Here is a 21,476-nt window from a genome sequence, read left to right on the forward strand (position 1 = left end):
TGTACTGCCGGGGGCTTTCTATGTCCCTCTTCCAAATTCCTGTGAGAAAAACCATCTGATGAGGCCAGTCCAGCCTTGGGTCAGCTGTCCGGTTGTCAGGCATAGCCAGAGGCCAAAACGAACATGGCTTCAGGGCTTGCAGAGGGAAAGTGGGAGAAGCATGACCATTGCCTGATGCCCAGGACCTGAGGGCATTTCACAGTATTCTTTCAAGAAAGAAATGAAAGGGATTCCATTTTTAAAAATTCACAATAATTGAAAATATTACAAGTTATTATTCTTTAAAATCAGATTTGTGTAGTCAGGTACCTCATCTCCAAAGAATAAAGGTAAAATCGGGAGGTGTAGAGTGTTACTAAGCCCAGTTACTAGCAGGGATTATAAATTGATGACGTCTCAGAATTCTAAAGCAAATTCTGAGAAAAGGCTATACCTAGTGCTGACATAAGTAATGACTTGAAGTTCCATGGAAAGCTAGAACCTGGAAATTCATTAACAATGAAGGAAAAATCGTTTCAGAGACCAAGTTGAAACATGATGAAAGACTAGCAAATATATAAAAATGAACACCAGGTGTGCCTATTAGAACAGAAAAGGACTGTAGGTCAGGGAAAAGGGGCTTAAAGTAATTTGGCTAAGATAAAAAAAAAATCCAACATTCATATTCATAATTTTTAAAAAAGGAGATGCTTTAATTATTTTAATTTCAAGAGGCATTCTACAGATGATAAAGAAATACAGTGGAGTTCTTTTGTTATTGGCTGAATGTTGGTGTCCTGTTGCAAATGTATATCTTGAAGCCCTAACTCCCCAGTGTGGCTGAATTTGGAAATGGGGTCCCTTAGGAAGGAAAGTTGCATGAGGCCATAAGGATGGGGCCCTGATCTGATAAGGTTAGTGTCCTTCTAAGAAAAGATGCCAGAGAGGTCACTAGTGCAGTCACTCTGCATCCACGCTCATGCACTGAGGAGAGGCCAGGTGAGGACATAGCGAGAAGGTGGCCATCTGCAAGCCTGGAGGAGAGCCATCACCTCCAGGAAACGAATCAGCCGGCACCTTGACTTTGGACTTCTAGTCTCCAGAACTGTGAGGAAGTAAATTTCTGCTGTTTAAATGATCTAATCTGTGGTATTTTATGGCAGACAAAGCAGACAATAATATCCTTCCAGTCTTTTTTTTGTCATGAAATTTGTTATCTACCTCGTATTGTTATGCTCTCCAGGAGTTTTTCCCAGGCCAAAACATAAAACCTGCACTGTTTCCCGGAGCACTCTGAGTAAGAAAGCTAATGCATTTCTCTTTAAAATGTGTAAATGCTGTCAACATCTTTCCCAAGTCAGAGGTAGACTGCCTCTGGTTGTCCCAGTAGGGTGTATGGATGAGGAGACTTTACTGCAGGGTATTGTGCCCTGCTAGCACAGCCAAGGGTTCAGCGAGCCTGAGGGAGGGTGGCGGAGGATCTAGAAAAGACAGACAAAGAGAGGAAGCTGGGTCTAGGTGGATCTTCCTGTGCCTGGCTAAGGCCACAGAGAGAGATCCAGATGGCAAGCTGAGCCTTTATTTTATAGTTAGAGGTAAACAAGGTGGTGGTCACCATAGTTACAATGTTCTTGTGAGTTTCACTTGTTTTGGCAGCACTTGCTGCACCTCCCACAGCCCATTAGCTACCCAGGAAGGATCTAGGGGTCGTCATAAGGTCAAGCTTAATTATGCTAAGAGGGCTGTGCCCTCTAAGCTGGGGCTTGTTTGTGGCTTTGCCAACAGGTCAGTACAGAGGCTTAACCCTATAGCCGCTCCCTACAGGGTATGATGGCCAAAAATTGAGTTAAAGTGTTGTTGTTTTTTAACATAAATATATTTTTAAAGTTACATATTAATGTATCTGTTTGGAAATGCAATGCAAGTTTCAAGCCCATAAACCCCACAGCTGCTTTTCTCAGTTCTGCTAAACTGTTGCTTATTGTAGCCAAAATCTGAGCCTTGGGTTACTTTAAGGCACATGGGCAGCCACAGGAATAAAAGGCCATTGCCAGGACATCTCAGCAATCCATGATCCTGTCACATGACTGTCAAGGAACAAGGGATATATAGCATAGACTTGCTGACTGAGTGGTAGAGGTCCTTAGGCATGGTAAAGTGATTTGATCAGAGACTGGAGTGGATTTTAGCCATAGACTGCTCACTTGTTCATATTTTATCATCCAGTAAGCAAAGTCCAAAAGATACATCTGATAAGGTCTTAGTATCCACAACTTTTAATCAGAGGTTGGCCTACAGGTCACTTCTGGCCTGCAGGTCTTTTTTGGTTTGGTTTTGTTTTTCACTAACATTTAAACACTTAAAGATCTCTCATGAAAATCAAGCTTTTTTGGCTTCTTTAAAAAAAAACAAAAAAAAACTGAAGAGCTGGCTGGGTCAGAATAAGGTATACCCTTTGAGACAGATCTCTAAGTCCCCAGTCTCTACCACTCCCTAATGTCTTTTATCTGTCCCATTCCTCTCATTCATAACACTTGTGGGTCCTTTGAGATCAGAGACTTTTTAAAAAGTAGCTCTAAACCAGCCTTCTTTTTCTCAAAAGCCATTGGGAAGCCATATCAAAACAACAAGCTCAAATACTGTAAATCAGTCAACTTTAGGCATTATTTACAAATAAAATGTGAAAACGATCTATTAGAATGATGGTTAATGTGTAAAACAAACAAACAAAACATCCACAAACCCATTCCCGGGCAAAAAGAAACAATCCCTTGAAGAAAATTGAACTTTGCAATTTCAAAAGTAGTATTTGCCTTTCTACTTGATATTTAGAAACAGCCTAGATTTTATTAAATGAGGCATGAGAAGCCTGCTCCGTAGCCACTCTGAGGGCTCAGCAATCTGCTAGGTGGTGGCATGGACAGCCTTAGGGTGTAAATAAAGGCAGGAAAGGAGTGACTGGGTAGGGAAAGAAAAGAGAAGGGATGAGCATCATAGGGTTCCATGACCAGTTCTTTTAAAACCCATGTGAAGATTCACTTTTGTTCCGGGCTGTTGTTGTTCATTAATCCAGCAGGTGGTGCTCTGAAATGCCAAATAAACCTCAGTCCTTAATTTAAAAAATTACATTGCTCAAACCTTTCAGTATTGACAGTTATCAAAACTGGAAAGGTTACATGCACGACTACTCTTTATCTGACAATATATATTATATAACTAGATAAAATATTTTTATTAGAAGGGTGCAATTTAGGAGGAAAGTTGGAGACATTTAAATTACGTCCCCTTCAGTTTTCTTAAAAATGTCTTTATGCTTTATGAAGTATACATTTTAAAAATCAAGAGACTCAAAAAGGAATATTTATTCCAAAAGAAATCTATGTTTACATATCCGTCACCTAGTTTCCTTGGACTGAAACTGGTCCCCTCTTAGAGCCAGCTGTCCCCGGCTGTGTGCCTGTGGGAGGCTGAGGAGAGTTCATTGGAAGAGTCATATTTTCTGCGTTCAGCCTGCACTCACAACACGTGCCTTAGCTCCATTCTCCACATGTTGGTCTCTGATTTGGTGCACCTCCATCTTCTGGGGACCCCTCAGAAGCGAGGTCTGGCCTATTCACCCCAGCATCCTGCTTTCCTCTGGCTGCCTTCAAACATCATTCTCAGATACGTCTGACTTTATGCCCAAACTCATAGCCACTGAAAGTGAATTTAGACTCTGGAAAAAAGTCTCTAATTTTTGGAACATTATAAATGAAAGGGAAACATACGTGACATGAGGAGAAATATGTATTGGGAGCTGTGTTCTCAAAGATTTGGCATTTAATAAACACTAGAGGCCCGGTGCACAACATTTGTGCAATGGGGGTGGGAGGCCCTCAGTCCGATCTGCGCCCTCTCGCAGTCTGGGAGCCCGGGGTGAGCGGGCCTAAGGAAGCAGTAGGACAGGACATCATTAGCGCTGCTACAGAGGTAGGAGAGGCTCCCACCACTGCCACTGAGCTTGCCAGCAGTGAGCCCAGCTTCTGGCTGAGCTCCCACAGAGGGAGCACACTGACCACCAGGGGGCAGCTCCTGTATTGAGCGTCTGCCCCCTGGTGGTCAGTTCGCATCATAGCAAGCAGTCATTCCACTGTTCAGTCAATTTGCATATTAGCCTTTTATTGCATAGGATAATTATGACAAACAACAGCATGAATGGAGCAACATTGCATTTTATTTTTAATTTCTTTATTGATTAAGGTGTTACTTATGTGTCCTTATTCTCCCATTCCCCCCACTCATGCCCTCACCCCCCTGGTGTCTGTGTCCATTGGTTAGGCTTATATGCATGCATACAAGTGTTTTGGTTGACCTCTCCCCTTTACCCCCACTCTCCCCTACCTTCCCTCTGAGGTTTGACGGTCTGATCGATGTTTCTCTGTCTCTGGATCTGTTTTTGTTCATCAGTTTATGTTGTTCATTATATTCCATAAATGAGTGAGATCATGTGATATTTATCTTTCTCTGACTGGCTTATTTCACTTAGCATAATGCTCTCCAGTTCCATCCATGCTATTGCAAATGGTAAGAACTCCTTCTTTTTTACTGCAGCATAGTATTCCATTGTGTAGATGTGCCACAGTTTTTTAATCCACTCATCTGCTGATGGGCACTTAGGCTGTTTCCAAATCTTAGCTATGGTGAATTGTGCTGCTATGAATATAGGGGTGCAGATATCCTTTCTGATGGGTGTTTCTAGTTTCTTAGGATATCAACATTGCATTTTTGAAGTCAGCCTGTCCTGAGTTCAAATTCTCACTCTCCCACATCTCATCTGTATGATGATGGCAACACAAGATAGCCTCTTTGAACCTCGGTTTTCTCTCCTGTATAATGCGGATAATACCTACCTTGCATGGTTGTTTTGGGGGTTAGATAAGATCACGTGTTTAAAGTGCCTAGGTTGGTAGGCTGCCAATCAAATTCAGTGCCCTTTCCTTTCTCTTCCTTACCTTATTCCTGTGCTCCAGCTCAAAATGTGTACTCCAGTGCCACTAACAGGGACACTGCTGTACTCCCCTAAGCCTTTCTCCTGCCATGGCCATCTGCTCCCACACGTTCCTTATGCTGACCACTGTCTGGGCCCCCACCATCTTGCTGCTTCCAGTTCTTCATTGCCTCCTGCTCTGTGCTCTGGGACAACCTCCTACAGTTTGCTGTGCCTCTCTGTGGCCAGTTGCCTGCCTGCTCTCTGCCCTGGCTACCATCCCTAACAGCATGCGCTCGGGGCACATCCTCCACTCCACTGGCTGCAGCGGGATCCCCCTTCCTGCTGCTGGGTTAACCTGCCAAATTGCCTTCCTTTCTTTTCTCTTTCTTTTTTTCATCCTCACCCAAGGATATTTTTTTCCCATTGATTTTTAGAGAGAATGTAAGGAAGGGAAAAAGCAGGCGGGGGGGTGGGTGGGCTGGAGAGGGAGAAACATTGATGTGAGAGAGACACACTGATTGGTTGCCTCCTGCACGCACCTCAATGGGGGCCAGGGATTGAACCTGCAACCCAGGCATGTGCCCTTGACTGGGAATCGAACCCATGACCCTTCAGTGTGTGGGCTGGTGCTCTACCCACTGAGCCACATGGGCCAGGGCATAATTGCCCTCCTTTCAATCACTGGACCTGCGGCTTTAGGGAAAGAGCTGTCCAGCTGCACTGTGCGGGGTGTGTGATTGCCACCTGGGTGTGTGCAGAACGGTTGTATTTTAAATTGGACTTGGGAGATGGTCTGTCTCTCCTGACAGACAGCTGGCCTTCACTGGAGGATCCGCAGAGCTGCCTCTGGGGGTGTTGCACTGTCATAAAACCTGGGTCCTTTCAAAGCAGGAATCCCCCTCAGGAGGGGGCTGCCATTGCCAAGGTTGTAATAGGAAGTCAGAAAGGTGAGGTGATCCATAGAAGACAGTAAAGGACTCAGAAGTTGTGTCTTCAGAGCAGGTGGTTCTGGCCCCAGGCCAAATACATTGACATAGAGAGTTATAGGGGCCTGTTGAACTGGAAAGCTGCCAAAAAGATATGTTACTATTACTGTAAAGGTTTAGCAGGACATTCCTATTTACATATATTTAAAAACCAATTCAATAGTTTCTGGATATAACTTTGTGCTATGAAGACTTCACTGTTTTGTTAAAAGTTAACCTCATCAGATTTTACATTAAATCCAAGCATTTAAAATTCTGAGGGAAGTAATAAACATTGTTTAGTAGAAATATTCTTGTGCCACTTTATTAATGGTAGAAATGGTTGTGAACATCTGCTACTTTTCATAAACAGTGTCACTAATCACAGGTACAGAAATAGTGTAGGAATTGGCATTTGATCAAGTTCTTAATGAAAATTTTATCTCCAAAATTTTAGTCTGTTCTCCACAAACAGCAACAACTATCTATAATAATTAAAGCAGAATATGCTAATTAGACCCGATGACATTCTGGACGACCTTCCAGATGAAGCCAGGGCTGCGAGGGAAGCCTGGATCCTGGTGCCAGAGGGAAGCCGGTGCCAGCAGCCGGGGGAAGGAAGGCCTACTCTTGCATGAATTTCGTGCATCGGGCCTTTAGTTTAAGCAATAAACCAAAATGCTGTGGTCCCAGAGATCCTGACGTCATAGTTTTAGGAAAGCCAAAATAAGATGCTTCAACTTGCCAAAGCTGTTTCTTTTAATCTCCTCTAAGAAGTAACTCCATTACCAGCTCTTCAGTTTATTCCACATTGCACATTCTCTCTTTTTAAGAATTCCAAATGCTTTTTTTTCTTTGTATATTGCATGAGGAAAATGATCAGATCAGTTTTGATGCTTAAGGTGTTGTTGGTTTTCTTTTAAAGTTTGCTTAATGGGAACTTTAAAAATCAATGTGATGGATGGATCTTAGGGGCAAGCGCATTAGGCCAGTTGCGGAGTTACACACTGTGATGACAGTCCGCAAATGACAAAGTTAGAGTAAAAGAGAATAGCCCGGTGGTCGCACAGGCTAGTGTTGGGGATGTAGCGCCAAGGAGTTTCTTTGTAGTGATGGAACACTTCTATATCCTGATTTGTTACTAGAATCCACACATGTGGTAAAGCTTCATAGGACAATAGACAAAAAAAGAAAAAAGAAGAAAAATGTTTAAATGAAAATCTGAATAAGGTCTGTGCCTGAATTAATAACATTGAACAACATAATGTCCTAGTTTTGACAATATGCTAAGGTGATGTAACATATTATTGTTGAGGGAAGCTGGGTTAAAGATCCATGGGAATTCTGTTCTACTTAGACAATTTCTTATGAGCCTTAAACTATTTCAAAAATTATTATTTTTTACTGAGTGGAAAGAAGTTATTAGATATATGAAGAGTTTCTTTCTTTTTTAAGTGCCAGAATGTAAGTTCTGTGAGTACTTGTATAAGGCAGTGACACTAAATGCTCTAGGGAAAAAAGGAAGGTTTTTAATAACCCATAGGAATTTTCCAATAATATTTCCTAAACAATATTTCCTTTCAGTGCTAGTTTCCTCCCAATTCATCCAGTGCCTGCCACTCTCCTATGTTCCTTTATCATACCTGACAGCTCTCTGCATCTCTCTTTCTTTCCTACTGTCTTCTATTCTTTGTGTATAATATAATCTCATTATTTCCGCAAAATCCAAAACCAGGTCAGTCACTTCCATTTATAGTTATGGTGTATATGCACTTCTGTGAATTTCTGGAAAGAAGAATCCTAATGAGCAGGGGTAGGCGAGACAGAGAAGAGAATTTGTCTGTATTTATATTTTACTGAATTATTCCTTTGGATGGCAGAGTTATTTACAGTGGTCCCAAGTCCCCAGAGAGTGTTCTTCAGGACGCTCCTGGGAAGGAACTGGAATAAACAAAAAAATAGGATGGTAATATGTTCTGTAACATTGATCTTCGTCAAAATTAGGTCAAACATAAAATTGCTAATTTTCTCATTCCAATAAAAGACCTCTTGGTACTAAGGGGGTCAAAGTAGTTTTCCCCAGAGTTGTTTTGGGATTGAATGCTTACCTGAATCTTTAGGTCAATGTGTTACGAAGTCTCAAGACAATAATCCCCAGTTGATTTTTATTCTTTCCTTAAAATTAAAAAAAAAAAGTTGTGGGTGCAAAAGAAGATTTCTGATTAATATTGAAGAATGGTGCTACATTGCTTGATTATATAAATACACTTTGGAGATTCTTGGAAATGGCTTGCTAAATTCAATTTCCTTTATAATTTTGGCCACTCTGCAAAGACTTTGGAAGTTTTGGGGTCAAGGGAAGGCCTGAATAAAACTGTAATTACAGCTACATGGAGTGTCTGTGTGGAATGGAGAAAATGACTTTTTAAAATTAAATATGACACAATAAATAATGACCAAGTGGACCCTGGTACCTACTGGTATCTAATACAGTTGGATGTTGTGGAGTAGTAGTGGTAGAAGATGAATCATGAAATTAACATCTATGAGACATTAATCAGGCCCTTTCTAATATCATTCAGTGCCCGCATGTCTTCTCTGCCTTTCATTGAATTTCAAATAAAGAAAAAAATTGCCCTAGTTCTAGTGAGCCTTATAAAAATGAATGCAAATGTCTCTGGATGAAGTCCTTATTGATTTAGGACTTGGATAGCACCGCCATTCTTTTCTCTGTCTCACCAGACATTTTAGAGATACGTTAGGTGATTCTAAATATCCCAAGCGATGCTTTGGGAATCCCAAGCATGTAGACTACTTGAAGGCACGATTTTGTGTGTTTCATGCCATGTCCCTGGAGCTAAAACAGTGTCTGACACACGTGCTCATTAGCTTTTTGTTGAGTTGAATTGGCAATTTGATGCTGGGAAAAGAATGGTTGTCTCTGGAGTCAGACTGATCTTGGTTAGGAGACTGGCTCTGCCACTGGGTGACCGGGGACAAGTTACTTCACTTCCCAGAGCTTCCGTGTGTAAGGTGCTGTCTGGACTAACTGAGAGAGCAGGCATGAAGCACTGCCCGTGGAGCTTGGGAAGTACTGAGTGCTTAGTGAAAGACTGTTCCCGTATGAACCCACATCCATCCCATCCTTTTTCTGCTAGAGCTTTCTATTTTTCAAAATGCAGTTGGTTCAAAAGGAAGCATTTTCAGAGAAAACCATCGTGATTTCTATGAGGAGTCTCTAGAAGCAGAATTCCTGGGCAGAGGAGCTAACTTCTCCCTGTATTTATTAGCTTTATTGACCCTGAATCAACCAGTCACATCCACACAGGATCTATCCCAACATGAACATGGAAAGCACCACTTTCTAGACTTCCTCTGACCTTTATTATTTCCACCAACCTTCACATTCATTATTTCCAGGCAGGCAGGGAAATTTGGGTTCTGTTGTGCTTTTGTTTGTTATGTTTCATTTTCCACTTGTCAAGTAGATTGATATATGGATCTCTTCGATGTCTAAGATGATCCAAGGAGCTAAAAATACAGAACTTTCTTCTTCCTTAACATTTCAAGGTATATCTATTACACTCCTCTGACAGTGACTTCTAAGCATTTTAGTTGTTGAGGTTGATTATGAGCTCTCACTATTACTCAGTTGTTGCGGTATGCCTTAAATCCTTCATTTATTTTATTAATATTGTAATCAATAATTGATCACTTACTGTGTGCCTGTGCTTTGTAGTGCTGTCAAGGATAAGTAGCTGTAAGAACGAAAGTTGAGGGTATAGGCTCTATTCTCAGGGAGAAGATAAATGTAAATTAAAAATATATTGTATTATATGTATAAGATATATTTTATATATAAAATAGCTTGCATAAAGAAAGATGTTAAACCAGATGGTATTATGATTACTGGGTTTATTGTTAAATTGGAGAGACAAATCTTGTATACATTAGACAACTAGAAAAAATTATTTGGGAATATTTGCATATGCATGGCAGTGTGGTAAACATATTTATATGTTATTTTATAGTGCAAGAAATATCATAAATAGGCTGCTAACATCATAGGCTATACAGCAAAGAGGAAATTACCAGCAAGGGCCAGAAGAAACTAACGGGTATAAAGAGCTGGTAACCCCTCAGGCAAGGCTCAGAGATGAAAATCACCATGTCCATGGAGAGTGGAAAATCCCATTCCGATATGGGCCTGCAATACTGTCCAAGGAAACTGATCTGAGGGCATCGGGGTGCAGGGGTAGGAACTCTGAGGTAGGGAAAGTTCTCCGTAAGGCAAGACAGAATCATAGGTCAAGGAGGTCCTTCTGGGTTAAAGGTGTCATGGTTAGGGTGACCCTGAAATAACACATGTTGGGAATATGGAAGAAGGAAGGGCAGGATTGAGGCTGACTGCAGTTGGAACTAGAGGAAATGAATTGGGGGTGGGGTTAGCCAAGAGTAGGGACTGTTGGACTGAGAAGTAATGCATTTTGACTTTGACCATTCCTATAGACCAGTGGTTGGCAAACTGCGGCTCGCGAGCCACATGCGGCTCTTTGGCCCCTTGAGTTTTTAGCAAAGGCCAGCTTAGGAGTATCCTAATTAAGTTCATAACAATGTACCTACCTATATAGTTTAAGTTTAAAAAATTTGGCTCTCAAAAGAAATTTCAATCGTTGTACTGTTGATATTTGGCTCTGTTGACTAATGAGTTTGCTGACCACTGCTATAGACGGAATGCTTTGTGTCCCGCCAACATTCATATGTTGAAACCTAATTCCTAACGTGATGGTCTTGAGAAGCCTTCGGGAGGTGGTTTGGTCATGGTGGGTTGGTGCCCTCATTAGGGGCTGAAGAGATCAGAGTCCTCCCTTCCACCACGTGAGGGCAGTAAAAACACAGCCTCTGTGACCCAGGAAGTGGGCTCTCACCAGACACCAGTCTGCTGGCACCTTGACCTTGGGCTTCTCCAGCCTTCAGAGCTTTGAGAAATGAATTTCTGTTGTTTATAAGCCACCCAGTCTGGGATATTCTGTTATAGCAGTAGCAGCCTGAATGGACTAAGACAATCATAGAATGAAAAACAGAAATTACAGCTGCTGTTAAAAATTAAAAATAATAGCTTGGAGCGTCCTTCTAAATTCCGATCCATTCGTTTTCCTCTCTCAACAGGAGCCTCCCATTGTTCTTCTCATGGCCAAAAGAAAAGATGGACTTTCTGGTTCACTGTTCTTTACGACGCTACTACAGGTCATGTTGTTACATTTTGTATCCTAAGCTTCTCTTTTAGAATCAGGAAATCAACATTTGACTAGAATTTATTAAATGAATTATAAGGCTTGGCTCTCTTCATCTTTAGGAGTCCTCTCTGCCAGCTACACTCCTACCTGTTGCTTATAATCATATCAAAATCACCTCTTTCATGAAGCCTCACCTGGCTCCTCGCTCTAAGTATGACTTCTCCATCCTTTCACTCTTCAACAATATTTAATTTACCTTTATGTAGAATTCATTTATAATTCCACAAAGGGAATAGAAGAAAATATAAACTAAATGAGAAGATGGCAATGAACAGAAAATAAGTCAGCACTATAAGATGAAGCCAACTGCCACAACACTTATTGGGTACTTGCCATGTCCCACATGCTAGGCCGTCCCTGCTCTCCTGGAATGCAGAACAGGGTTGGGACACACCTATGGCTTATAGACCAGTTCAAACCGAGGAAGCATTCAGAGACCAGCTTCAAATCATCACTAGAGAAATCTCTATATTAATAAATTTGCCCCATCTATCCATTTTCTTAATCTACCCACTTATTACTATTGTTGGTTGACAGAAAATAGGCAACAGTCTATTATTCATTGTGCTAATACTAAAGGACTTTCTAGCTCCATAGATATCTTGGTAGGTCTTCCTCTAGCCTCTTCAAGGGTTAAGGGCTTCCATGCCCAAATTCTAAGACCATTCATATAATTATGCAGGGAGACAGGGTATCCCTCAATTTTTCCAGGGCATTTTCATTCCCCTTGTGTGTACTTAATATATGCTACCGTATCTAGTAAAATGAACCCCTGGCAGTTTTCTATCAAGTTACGGCTGCCTCTGAAGAAGAAGCCTTGTTTATATGTTGTTTTCTCTCCATTGGCTAAATGACAGCAAACAAGATAAGCAAGTGATCTTCATTTTCTAAATGTTGTAAGAACAACTGATGGCACCAACACAGTCATTTATGGCTCCAGGGCAAAGTGCAGATGGAATGTTATGACTGTACCAACATGTGAAAGTATAGATTATTACCAGGGCAATGTAAAAAAGGCTACTGATTTTCCTCAAATCTCTACCTAATTTCTATATTTTAACCAAAGTGATCGTAGAGGAAAATCCCTTCTAAGCCATTTTTGAAGCAACCTCTTTGCATTAGGATCTTTTTTTGAAATTATAAGAATATTGGCTCTAATTTTGATTTATATCTTTATGTATAAAGCAAGAATAAGAAAAACTATAACTGAAATAGAATTTTCATAGTAATTGACCTTTTAAATAATATTTTATTATAACAACTATTGCATCAGGTAGTAACTAGTGATTAGAATTTCTTTTTCACAGGACTTAGTTCTTCAAAATGTTAAATTTTTGCTGCTCTATTTTTAAAATTCAACTAAATTGCTCATCTAAGATCATGGGTCTCAGTGCTCCTTCACGAATTAGAATTTTATTCCCAGGTAGCCCCAAGAAATGTTAATGTTCCTGAGTCTCTTTTTTTCATTACATAATAAAGTCAGTTACTATAATCTAGAAAGAGGATATTAGACCCTGCTCCCAAAATAACCAGGTGTACACATTTGCCACCATTACTTCTGGGCTTTTTTTGGTGGGAGGGGCAAGGTGCATCCAATACAATGTGAGCCTTGGGCATGCAAGGTCAGTGTGGATAGGGTCATGCAGAGGTCAGCCTGTGATCCAAGGGGCAGGCAGGGTCTAATCTGGGAGTTATTAGGTGATGCTTGGAGCCAACAGGGTGACATTAAAAGCCAAAGGGAAATGAGTCAGGAACCCAAGAGCAATTGCTAGGAGGATCCAAATAAATGTGCAAAGACAACTTTCTTGCATAGGGCCAATACTTAGTAGATCCCTGGCCATGTTTCTCAAGGTTTTCTGATCACAACTCAGTAAGAAATATATTTTAAATCATAGTCTAACACACTCTCACTCACAGCTCTCTCATTGTGTGAGAGTTTTTGCCGGTGGTCTTAATCCGGCATCTAGAAGGGTTCAGGAACCTGGAGAAGGTGCTATGCATAAATTAATCAAGAGTCCAGAGACAAAACATAATTTTGGAAGGCATTTGGGGAGCCAGACGAGACTTAGCTAAAGGAACTAAGTTCTCCTTGTCTCAGGACCCCTTGCTTTTTATTAACACAATTTGTCCTAAGGCAAGGTAGATATACATATCAAAGGGTAGGGTTTGTATACACAAAGTCCATTGTCAGAAAGGAAGAATTTGCCTTCGGCTGTTCAGGTGTTTGGCCAGTAGGAGGCAATAACATGTAGATTAAGATGCCTTGAGCTGTCTGGCAGTAAACAATCAACTTATGTATCCTTTTCAGGTTTGGGGAAATGATTTTAGACATTCCCAACAGGTGATAACATATGTGACTCAGCCCTTGTTGAGTCCCCAAGTTCCATCAACGTTTTGATGAAACTCTTGCAATTATGACATGCTGGAATTGGCTTCTGGCAAGTTTTAGAAAGATCCTTGTCCTCACCATGGGTGAGGCACTCTGATGTTTTTGGTTCTCTTAGGTTCTATTCTATTTCACCTTAATATATTGGTAGGAGACTTATGAAACTGATTTCATGAATCTGCTAATTGATAGAAGTCCATTTAGCTTAAAATGTACTGTTTTGGAGATTGGAAAGATGGGAGGAAGAGAGTAGGAAAAAAAGACTAGAGGTTGTGGTTTCTGATTTTAAGGAGATTGAAAGCTCCTTAGAAAGTTAGAATGTAACACATGAAATAACAAAATAACATTTAGAGGAGGGTAAATCAAAATAAGCAAATGAACAGGCAAATCAATATTAATACAACTTAGTTATACAATGTTAGTTATACTCCTGACATTGAGATGTGAATAGTTAAGGTCAGCGATTATAGGTTTCCTGGGGAAAAAAATAAAGTTACATCCAGCTTTTGAGTGACACAGATTGATGGAGAGTCCAGAAATGGAAATAGCCCAGATGGTGTCACAGCAAGCTCTGACTGTGTGTGGCTCTCAGTTAGAGTGTATGGTGTAGAAGGATGAAGACGTTAACTTAGGAGAGGGTGGGAGGTGAAAGCCTTCAATACTTTAGACAGCCTCAAAAACATTAGGAGAAAACTACCTTCGCCTACAGGAACGACACAGGGCAATTGTGTTTAAGGATTATTCTTGTGGCCTTGCTGAGAGAGGATGCATTGCCATCAAATTTACTGGAGACAAAGGAGATTGTTGTGATAACCTGGAGAATGGGAAAAACCTGATCTAATGTCACAGAAGTGAAAACATAAGCAGGGAAGGATCCAGAAGACTTGAGGATGCATTGGCTCCTGTGAATCAGTTCTGTGACGTATCTTCTTGGTGTAAGAGTCTAATGCTGGGTGTGGCTTGAGAAGTGATTAAAGGGACTGGTTGTCCACAGTGTCTCCTGCTGCTCTGCTGAGGCATTGCCTTCCTCCAGCCTGACCTGGATTTACCAGAGTTCATCATCACTGGGTGAAACCACAAAGATCAAACTCATTCAAAAGTCTTTCCACCTGATAGGATGGGACAGTAACCTTTTATCAGCCTCCCTCTGATCTCTGAAAAGCTGTGTGTACATTTAGGAAATCTGCCAGCTCCTAGGAAAATATCTAACCTAAATCCTCCAAGGTAATGAAAGAAGAGAGATTTTTCGTGTGGGTGGGAGTGGCTGGGCCTCAGATCCCTGCCTCCTCTTTCTAGAGATTCATCTTTCCCGTGGGGGGTCTCACTGACTGTCCCTGCTCCTGTTTCTGCTGGGGTTGCCCTTCTCTGCCTCTCCTGCCTGGGAAGATCTAGGCCTGGGCTCATTCAGGGATCTTGATAGCAGATTTAGCTGCAAAAACCCATCACCATAAGCATGCTGCATCTCAGAACCTCAGAATGCATAAATGGCAGCTGGCATGGGTGAGTGCTCAGTCCTGTCTTGGCACTCATGCCCATGCTGTCCCACTGTTCACTGATTAAAGTGTTTGTTCATCTCCCCACCCCCAACCCATACTAGGTGATAAGGCCCCTTATCAGCAGGGTTAACGTCTTTTTCATCTTCATAGCCTCTTACTACTTAACACACAGTAACTTGCACTGATGTTTATAAGTAAACTAGAGGCCCGGTGCATGAAATTTGTGCATGGGGGAAGGGGAGGGTCCCTCAGCCCAGCCTGTACCCTCTCCAATCTGGGACCCCTTTGGGGATGTCTGACTGCTCCTAACCGTTTGTCTGACTGCCTGCCTGATCGCCCATAACCACTCTGCCTGCCTGCCTGATCACCCCTGACCCCTCTGCCTGCCTGCCTGGACACTCCTAACTGCTCTCCCCTGCCGGCCTGATAACCCCTAACCACCTGTGCCTCGGCCCCCGCCACCATGGCTTTGTCTGGAAGGACATCTGGAAGATGTCTGGTCTATCCGGTCTAATTAGCATATTACCCTTTTTATTAGTATAGATTAACAACACGTGAGAATATAAAGCATTGTTGCTATTCCAGGTGCCTTTAAAAGGCTGAAGTTAAAATTTATATCTTTTATCTAAATGAATGACTCTAAATCAGTTATTAGAAATTAGTTTATCACATTAGTAGAAATTAGTTATTGGCCTTGGATGATCTTTGAGGCCATCCATGGTGAATATCAAGAGGGAGACCCTAGGAAGATGCCAGGGAGCTTCAGAGACACCCACTGAGAGGAAATTCTACATATAGACAGAAGCAGCAAAATCAAGCTTCATCTACTTAATAACCTCACCTCAAAGCATTCTGCCTACATCATTGCACATGTACTTAAATGCTATCTCCTCCCACTTTCGTTTATGGTGCATTTCCTCAAGATCTCCAAGGAGAGCACAAATAGAACCCGTTGTTGCTTTTTCGGACTAGGCGCTGTGGGCTGTCCTCCACCTCAAATCTGCAAGGTTGGCACATCGATGCTCAAGAATTGCTCTAACTGGAAAAATACATAAAACTCCATACACCAAGAGACTGTCTCTGTTTTGCTCATTTTATCTTTAGCCTAGCACATCATAGTCTCAATGAGTATTTTTGTTGAATAAATATTCCCTGTGGTCTCTGAATTCCATCTCTCCCCCATTTCTTTCAGGGCTGGAACAACCGTTATCTCTGACAACTTAAACTCCCACTTTCTTGTATTCATCATATCTGTAAGTACACAATGAAGCATTGACTTTTTCAGTTAAAATTCTGGCAGGGAGCTACAACCAATGATTATGTCCTCTAGATGACTTTGGTATTTGTGATCAGCTATGGAGCTAGGGGGCTAGTTGAACCGAACACAGATTGCCAAGTGGCATTAGATGGTTCAATAGTATCGACTCCTTTGTGAAGTTGTAAGTTAATCATCTTTATATGCCAATATAGAAGATGATGCATTTAAGAACTCCAGGTTTCTTTCGTACTCAGTTATTTACTGTCTTTTTTTTTAGGGTCATTGTCGGATAATTGCTCAGATGAGCTATGAGGAAATATCTGTACGTTCCTGTGTAATGAAGACAGGTTCTTCCACCTGGAGAAATATCCACACTCTTCTTCCACCAAAAGGAACTCCTGTTGTAACTGGAGGAAGTTTAGAAAGTAAAAATATGTCTGTCTAATAACGTTGTATAAACATTAGAATTTATTTCTGAGTTGTAATCTACCAATTCTGAGTCCATATCTTCTACATTATATTTATTTTTGTTAATTACATGAAATACTTTTCAATATACTATTTAAAAGAGGAAAAATTATAAAATGAGCATTTCCTTTTTCATTAAATATTCTTCTACAACACCATTTTTAAGAAGTGCCTAGTATTACACCTAATGAATAGATCATAATGTGAATAAGTTAAAATAGAATTTACAACAACAAAATATCTGTTCTTGTTTAAGCATCCACATTTTCTCCCAAGACTTCATTCTCAGCTGCTAGGAAAAAAATACTAGACACCAAGAAACCTCCACTTCAGGTAAGGTAAATGCTTTCAATTTGACTTGTCATTGAAGATCTAAATCTAAGATTCTTTTCTCTCTAAAATATCAGAGATCTTTGTTCCAGGGGTTGGAGAGTAAAGACATAGGAGGATCCCTGTTGTCTCGGCACTAACCAAGGGAGCACCCCAAAGTCCTGTGTTCATTTCTTTAAGTCTCAAAGATGTCAAACTGATCACTTACCCTTTCAGGAAGTTTTTAGGACAGAAATCCACTCTTTGTGTTATAGGGTAGGCTGGTAAACTATACAAGACAAATAGCAAGATTTTGTAAGATTTTTTTTTAATCTTCTTTTATTATCTATATATATAAAAGCCTAATATGCAAATTGTCCACTTGGGACTTTGACAGGGAGACCAGGACTTTGATCGCTAGCTATGACATGCGATGACCACCAGGGGGCGGTGCGGAATGAAGGAAGGCCCTGGCTGGCAGCCAGAAGGCCCTGATCGGCCCTGATTGCCAGCCAGGCCTAGGGACATACCCATACATGAATTTCGTGCACCGGGCCTCTAGTACTTAATAATGCTCTTGACTATACTTAATTTATAAGTATACATTCACAGTCATTTGTTAAGTAGCTACTCTTTTCTGGAATTGGGACACAAGTATGAGTAAGACCCAATCTTATGAAGAAGAGAGCTTTTAATCTCCATTGGCAAAGTAAATTATTTGTAAATGCTTCTAAAGAGTACAAATGTTTTGTGAATGACATTTATGGGTTTTTTAAAAAATGTAATTCATTATTATACACATCTATGACACAAATGGCCTGGCCTGCTTCATGCAGGGTGTCATACATCTTTTGTCTTGAGGCCCCATTTGCAAGTCCTTAGTAACGGATTAGCAAAAAGAAATGCTTGATAACTAGAGACAGACAATTGTATTTGATATCTATGTTGATAATCATCATGTTGGTGCCATTCCTTAATGTCCCACAAAAAGCACATTCTCTTTCAGAGGAGGATCTAACCATTAATCCCATTACCCGGCATTGATGGATGTCCCATCAGCTGTTCTAATGTTGATGGCTCAGATTAACTATGGGCTTTCTGCCCTTCTACCATCATTAGCTACTTCTTTTTTCTTTCACTGATTCATCAAATATTTCTTGAGAACCTATTTCTATGGTGCTGCTGTTCTCTGCTTATGATACCACCTCTCTTGGGCCTAAGGCATTCCTCTGCCTCTTTGAAAGTCACAGTCTTGGTAATTATTCCACTAGGTATCCTGGATACACTAGAGATTTCCCCTGGTTCTTGGACTAATAGGAAAATAAAATAAGGTAACTCAATTTTAATTGAATGTGGTATATCTTATTTGATGGAACTAAGGAAAATTACAAGCTTTAAAGAATTTAAATTACTTTAATAAGCACAATGTAATTTCCTAAATTAATTAACATATCATTTATTAACTGTCATTAAACCCTTGTTAATTAAACAGAATGGTAGAGTTAAATAAAAAATGGATGATTTCCTAAAGGAGATAAAATTGTGATTTAAACATCATTCTTAATTGGTTTAAGAGGCACATCCAACATTGTATAATTCAGCCAGGAATTGCAACTACAGGATGATGAAAAACTTCAGACAGGTAGAGCATTCTGGGAGCAGGAGACAGTGAGGATTATTTCCCAGAGGATGACTGTATTCTATTTTATTCTATTCAGTGGTTATTAACTTTTTATGGTTAAGAATTCAGTATACATAAATCAACAAATATTTACTGAGTATTTTTATATGCCAGACATTTAGGCATAGGAGCTGAGGATTTATGGTGAAAACTAGAGTCTCCTTCCAACAGAAGAAGTAGAATGTATACATGCATATTCATACCAGTTTTTACACAAAACTCTCAGAAGATACATAGACCCCCAAAGTTCATACATGGCAGCTCCTAGGTCTGTGAATTTAATTTTAGGACTCTTTCCATATTTAAAGTTATTCAAGCAAAGAATGATGTGTGTGTCTTAGGACTAGTCATTTTGCTTCCCTAGGCTTCCATTTTTGTGTGTATTAAATCAGGGAAGTAAATCAAAGTTTTCTATTTCTAAAAATCTCTGAGTCCATGAGCAGGTATTATAAATATGCTTGTCTGTTTGTGTCATTCATTTCTCCGTTGCTCATATATTTGTGTGTGGATAGAAAAAATAGTACAAAATGGAGTATAACAAAATAGAATGGAATGAAGGAATCCTCAGGAATATAGAGATCATATCAACGCCTGCACAAGAGGCAGTGGCCATCCAGATGTTTCCATGGTGAATGTGAGATCTGGGACTTAGCTTCGAATTTCCTGACCTCCAGGCCTCAGACCTTTCCATGGTGCCATCGCACATACAAAGATTTATCCCCTACTAATGCCCACGGCATGGTTGGTTACTGTAGATTAATCATTTTTAAAATTGATGTTGAATCTCAATTGTTTGCTTATTGAATTAAGATTTGCCTTTAACTGGAGATGTTAGTAATGATAATATTTTATAAAACTGGCTTCTTGGTATAAAAGACACTTATGAAATTCAGGGATATTTGGGAAATCCAGAGAGTTTCACTAGTGGCAGTAATCCTAGTGTTAGGGTTGAATTATGTTCCCCCAAAATTCATACATTGAAATCCTAACCCCCAGGAACTCAGAATGTGACCTTATTTGAAATTTGGGTTGTTATAGATGTTATTTAAGGTAGTTGAGATATGGTCATTAGAGCGGGTCCTAATCCAGAATGACTGTTGTCCTTAGAAAAGGGGAAATTTGGACACAGCCACGTACACCCAGGGAGAATGCCAAATGAAGAAGAAGGCCCAGTTCAGGGGATGCTTCTACAAGCCAGGGAGCACCAGGCCACCGGAAGCCAGGAGAGAGGCTGGGGACAGATTCTCTCTCACAGCCCTCAGAAGAAACAATCCTGCTGACAACTGGGTTTTGGGCTTTCAGCCTCTAGAAACTGTGACTAATCTTAAAATCATTGTAATTAGTACTTGCACACTCACTGTAAGTAGCAGATGTAATTTCTTTAAAATACATACCTAAAAACATATAAAGTTCTCCTAAACATGAAAAGCAGAATATCCTTAACTATACATCACTCTCCCGCCAAAATAGGGCTAGAAACATTGAATATGCAAGAACATTGTTTAATTACCCAGTCTGAGGCCTTTGTTACAATATGCCTAGCAATCCAATGTGCCTTCGAAGTCACATGGTCTCCCTGGACTTTGGTTTCCTCATCTGTCAAGTGGGAGGTGAACCAGACAGGTAAATAGTTTTCAGATGGTGCTGGGGAGCCCTTTGGGGGCGTGTGTGGGTGTGTGTTTCTTGTGATACAACCATTGAGCCACACTGGCCGGTCAGTGTGGACTACTCCTAACAGAAAGGTGAGGATGTATCTTTTTAAGGTTATGAGTTAACACTGATTTTTAAAATTTAATTTATTCTTTCTTACTTTGTGTTTATTTCTCATTTTGCTTATTATTTTCTACTTATTTCATAGTAACAACTAAGACTTTCAACTGCGTTTCATAACATTAAGTTTTTATTTGAAAAAAAAATGTCTTGAAATTTAAAAGAAAATATATGAAAACACCCCACCAGACTATATGGTATTTAGGTGATATCATCATCATCCTATATAATACAAGGCTAATATGCAAATTGTCCCTTTGACCGGGAGTTTGACCAGGGGGAGGGGCTGGCTGGCCAACTGCCTGTGGCCCCTCCCCCTGGCTGGCCCGGCCTGATCGCCCTGATCAGGGTGAGCTGGCTGGACCCTACCTGTGCACGAATTTGTGCACAGGGCCTCTAGTCTTTTATAATTCCCTGCATGAGGATAATCTAAGCAGAATTGCTTTTTAGGGACAAATCTGGGTTTTGTGGGAACTTAAGCTTATATAACTTAGAGATCACTTTTTAAGAAAAAGAATTTGTAGCCATTTCATTTGGAAACACCATGTTTCAAGATGTGTCAGCCTGGCTGAGTAGCTTAGTTGATTAGAGCATCATCTCAATACACCAAGGTTCCGATCCTAGGTTAGGGTACATACTAGAAGCCAACCAATGAATGCATAACTAAGTAGAACAAGAAACTGATGTTTCTCTCTCCCTCCCCATCTCTCAAGTCAATCAATAAAAAAATCTTTAAAATGTGTCAGATATGCCATGATGTGTTGAGATACATAGATATGCAAGTTTGGTCTCAGAAGCACTCACTGTGTGTTGCTGTAAATTTTTACTTACATTCATAATAATTATGAAAATTTTTGTTTTGTAAGACTTTCACAAAAAGTACATGTGAGTTTGTCTC

The 21,476-nt window shown here is 40.4% G+C and overlaps 1 protein-coding gene across 2 annotated transcripts in view; it reads left to right on the plus strand.

Annotated features, from left to right (window-relative positions):
- The window catches only part of LOC307103251 (cyclic nucleotide-binding domain-containing protein 2-like), a 75,878-nt gene that overhangs the window by 43,702 nt on the left and 10,700 nt on the right, over positions 1-21,476 (plus strand). Inside the window, exons 8-12 of one of the 2 annotated variants that reach the window (XM_079777423.1) lie at positions 11,083-11,160; positions 16,285-16,345; positions 16,628-16,775; positions 17,075-17,151; positions 18,399-18,458. In XM_079777423.1, coding sequence (XP_079633549.1) covers positions 11,083-11,160; positions 16,285-16,345; positions 16,628-16,775; positions 17,075-17,151; positions 18,399-18,416 — 382 coding nt within the window. In that variant the 3' untranslated portion in view covers positions 18,417-18,458. The remainder of the gene's footprint in view (positions 1-11,082; positions 11,161-16,284; positions 16,346-16,627; positions 16,776-17,074; positions 17,152-18,398; positions 18,459-21,476) is intronic. The other variant, XM_079777422.1, reaches the window with a different exon arrangement.

This window comes from Cnephaeus nilssonii (assembly GCF_951640355.1).
Source record: "Cnephaeus nilssonii genome assembly, chromosome: 1".
Taxonomy (NCBI): Eukaryota; Metazoa; Chordata; class Mammalia; order Chiroptera; family Vespertilionidae; genus Cnephaeus; species Cnephaeus nilssonii.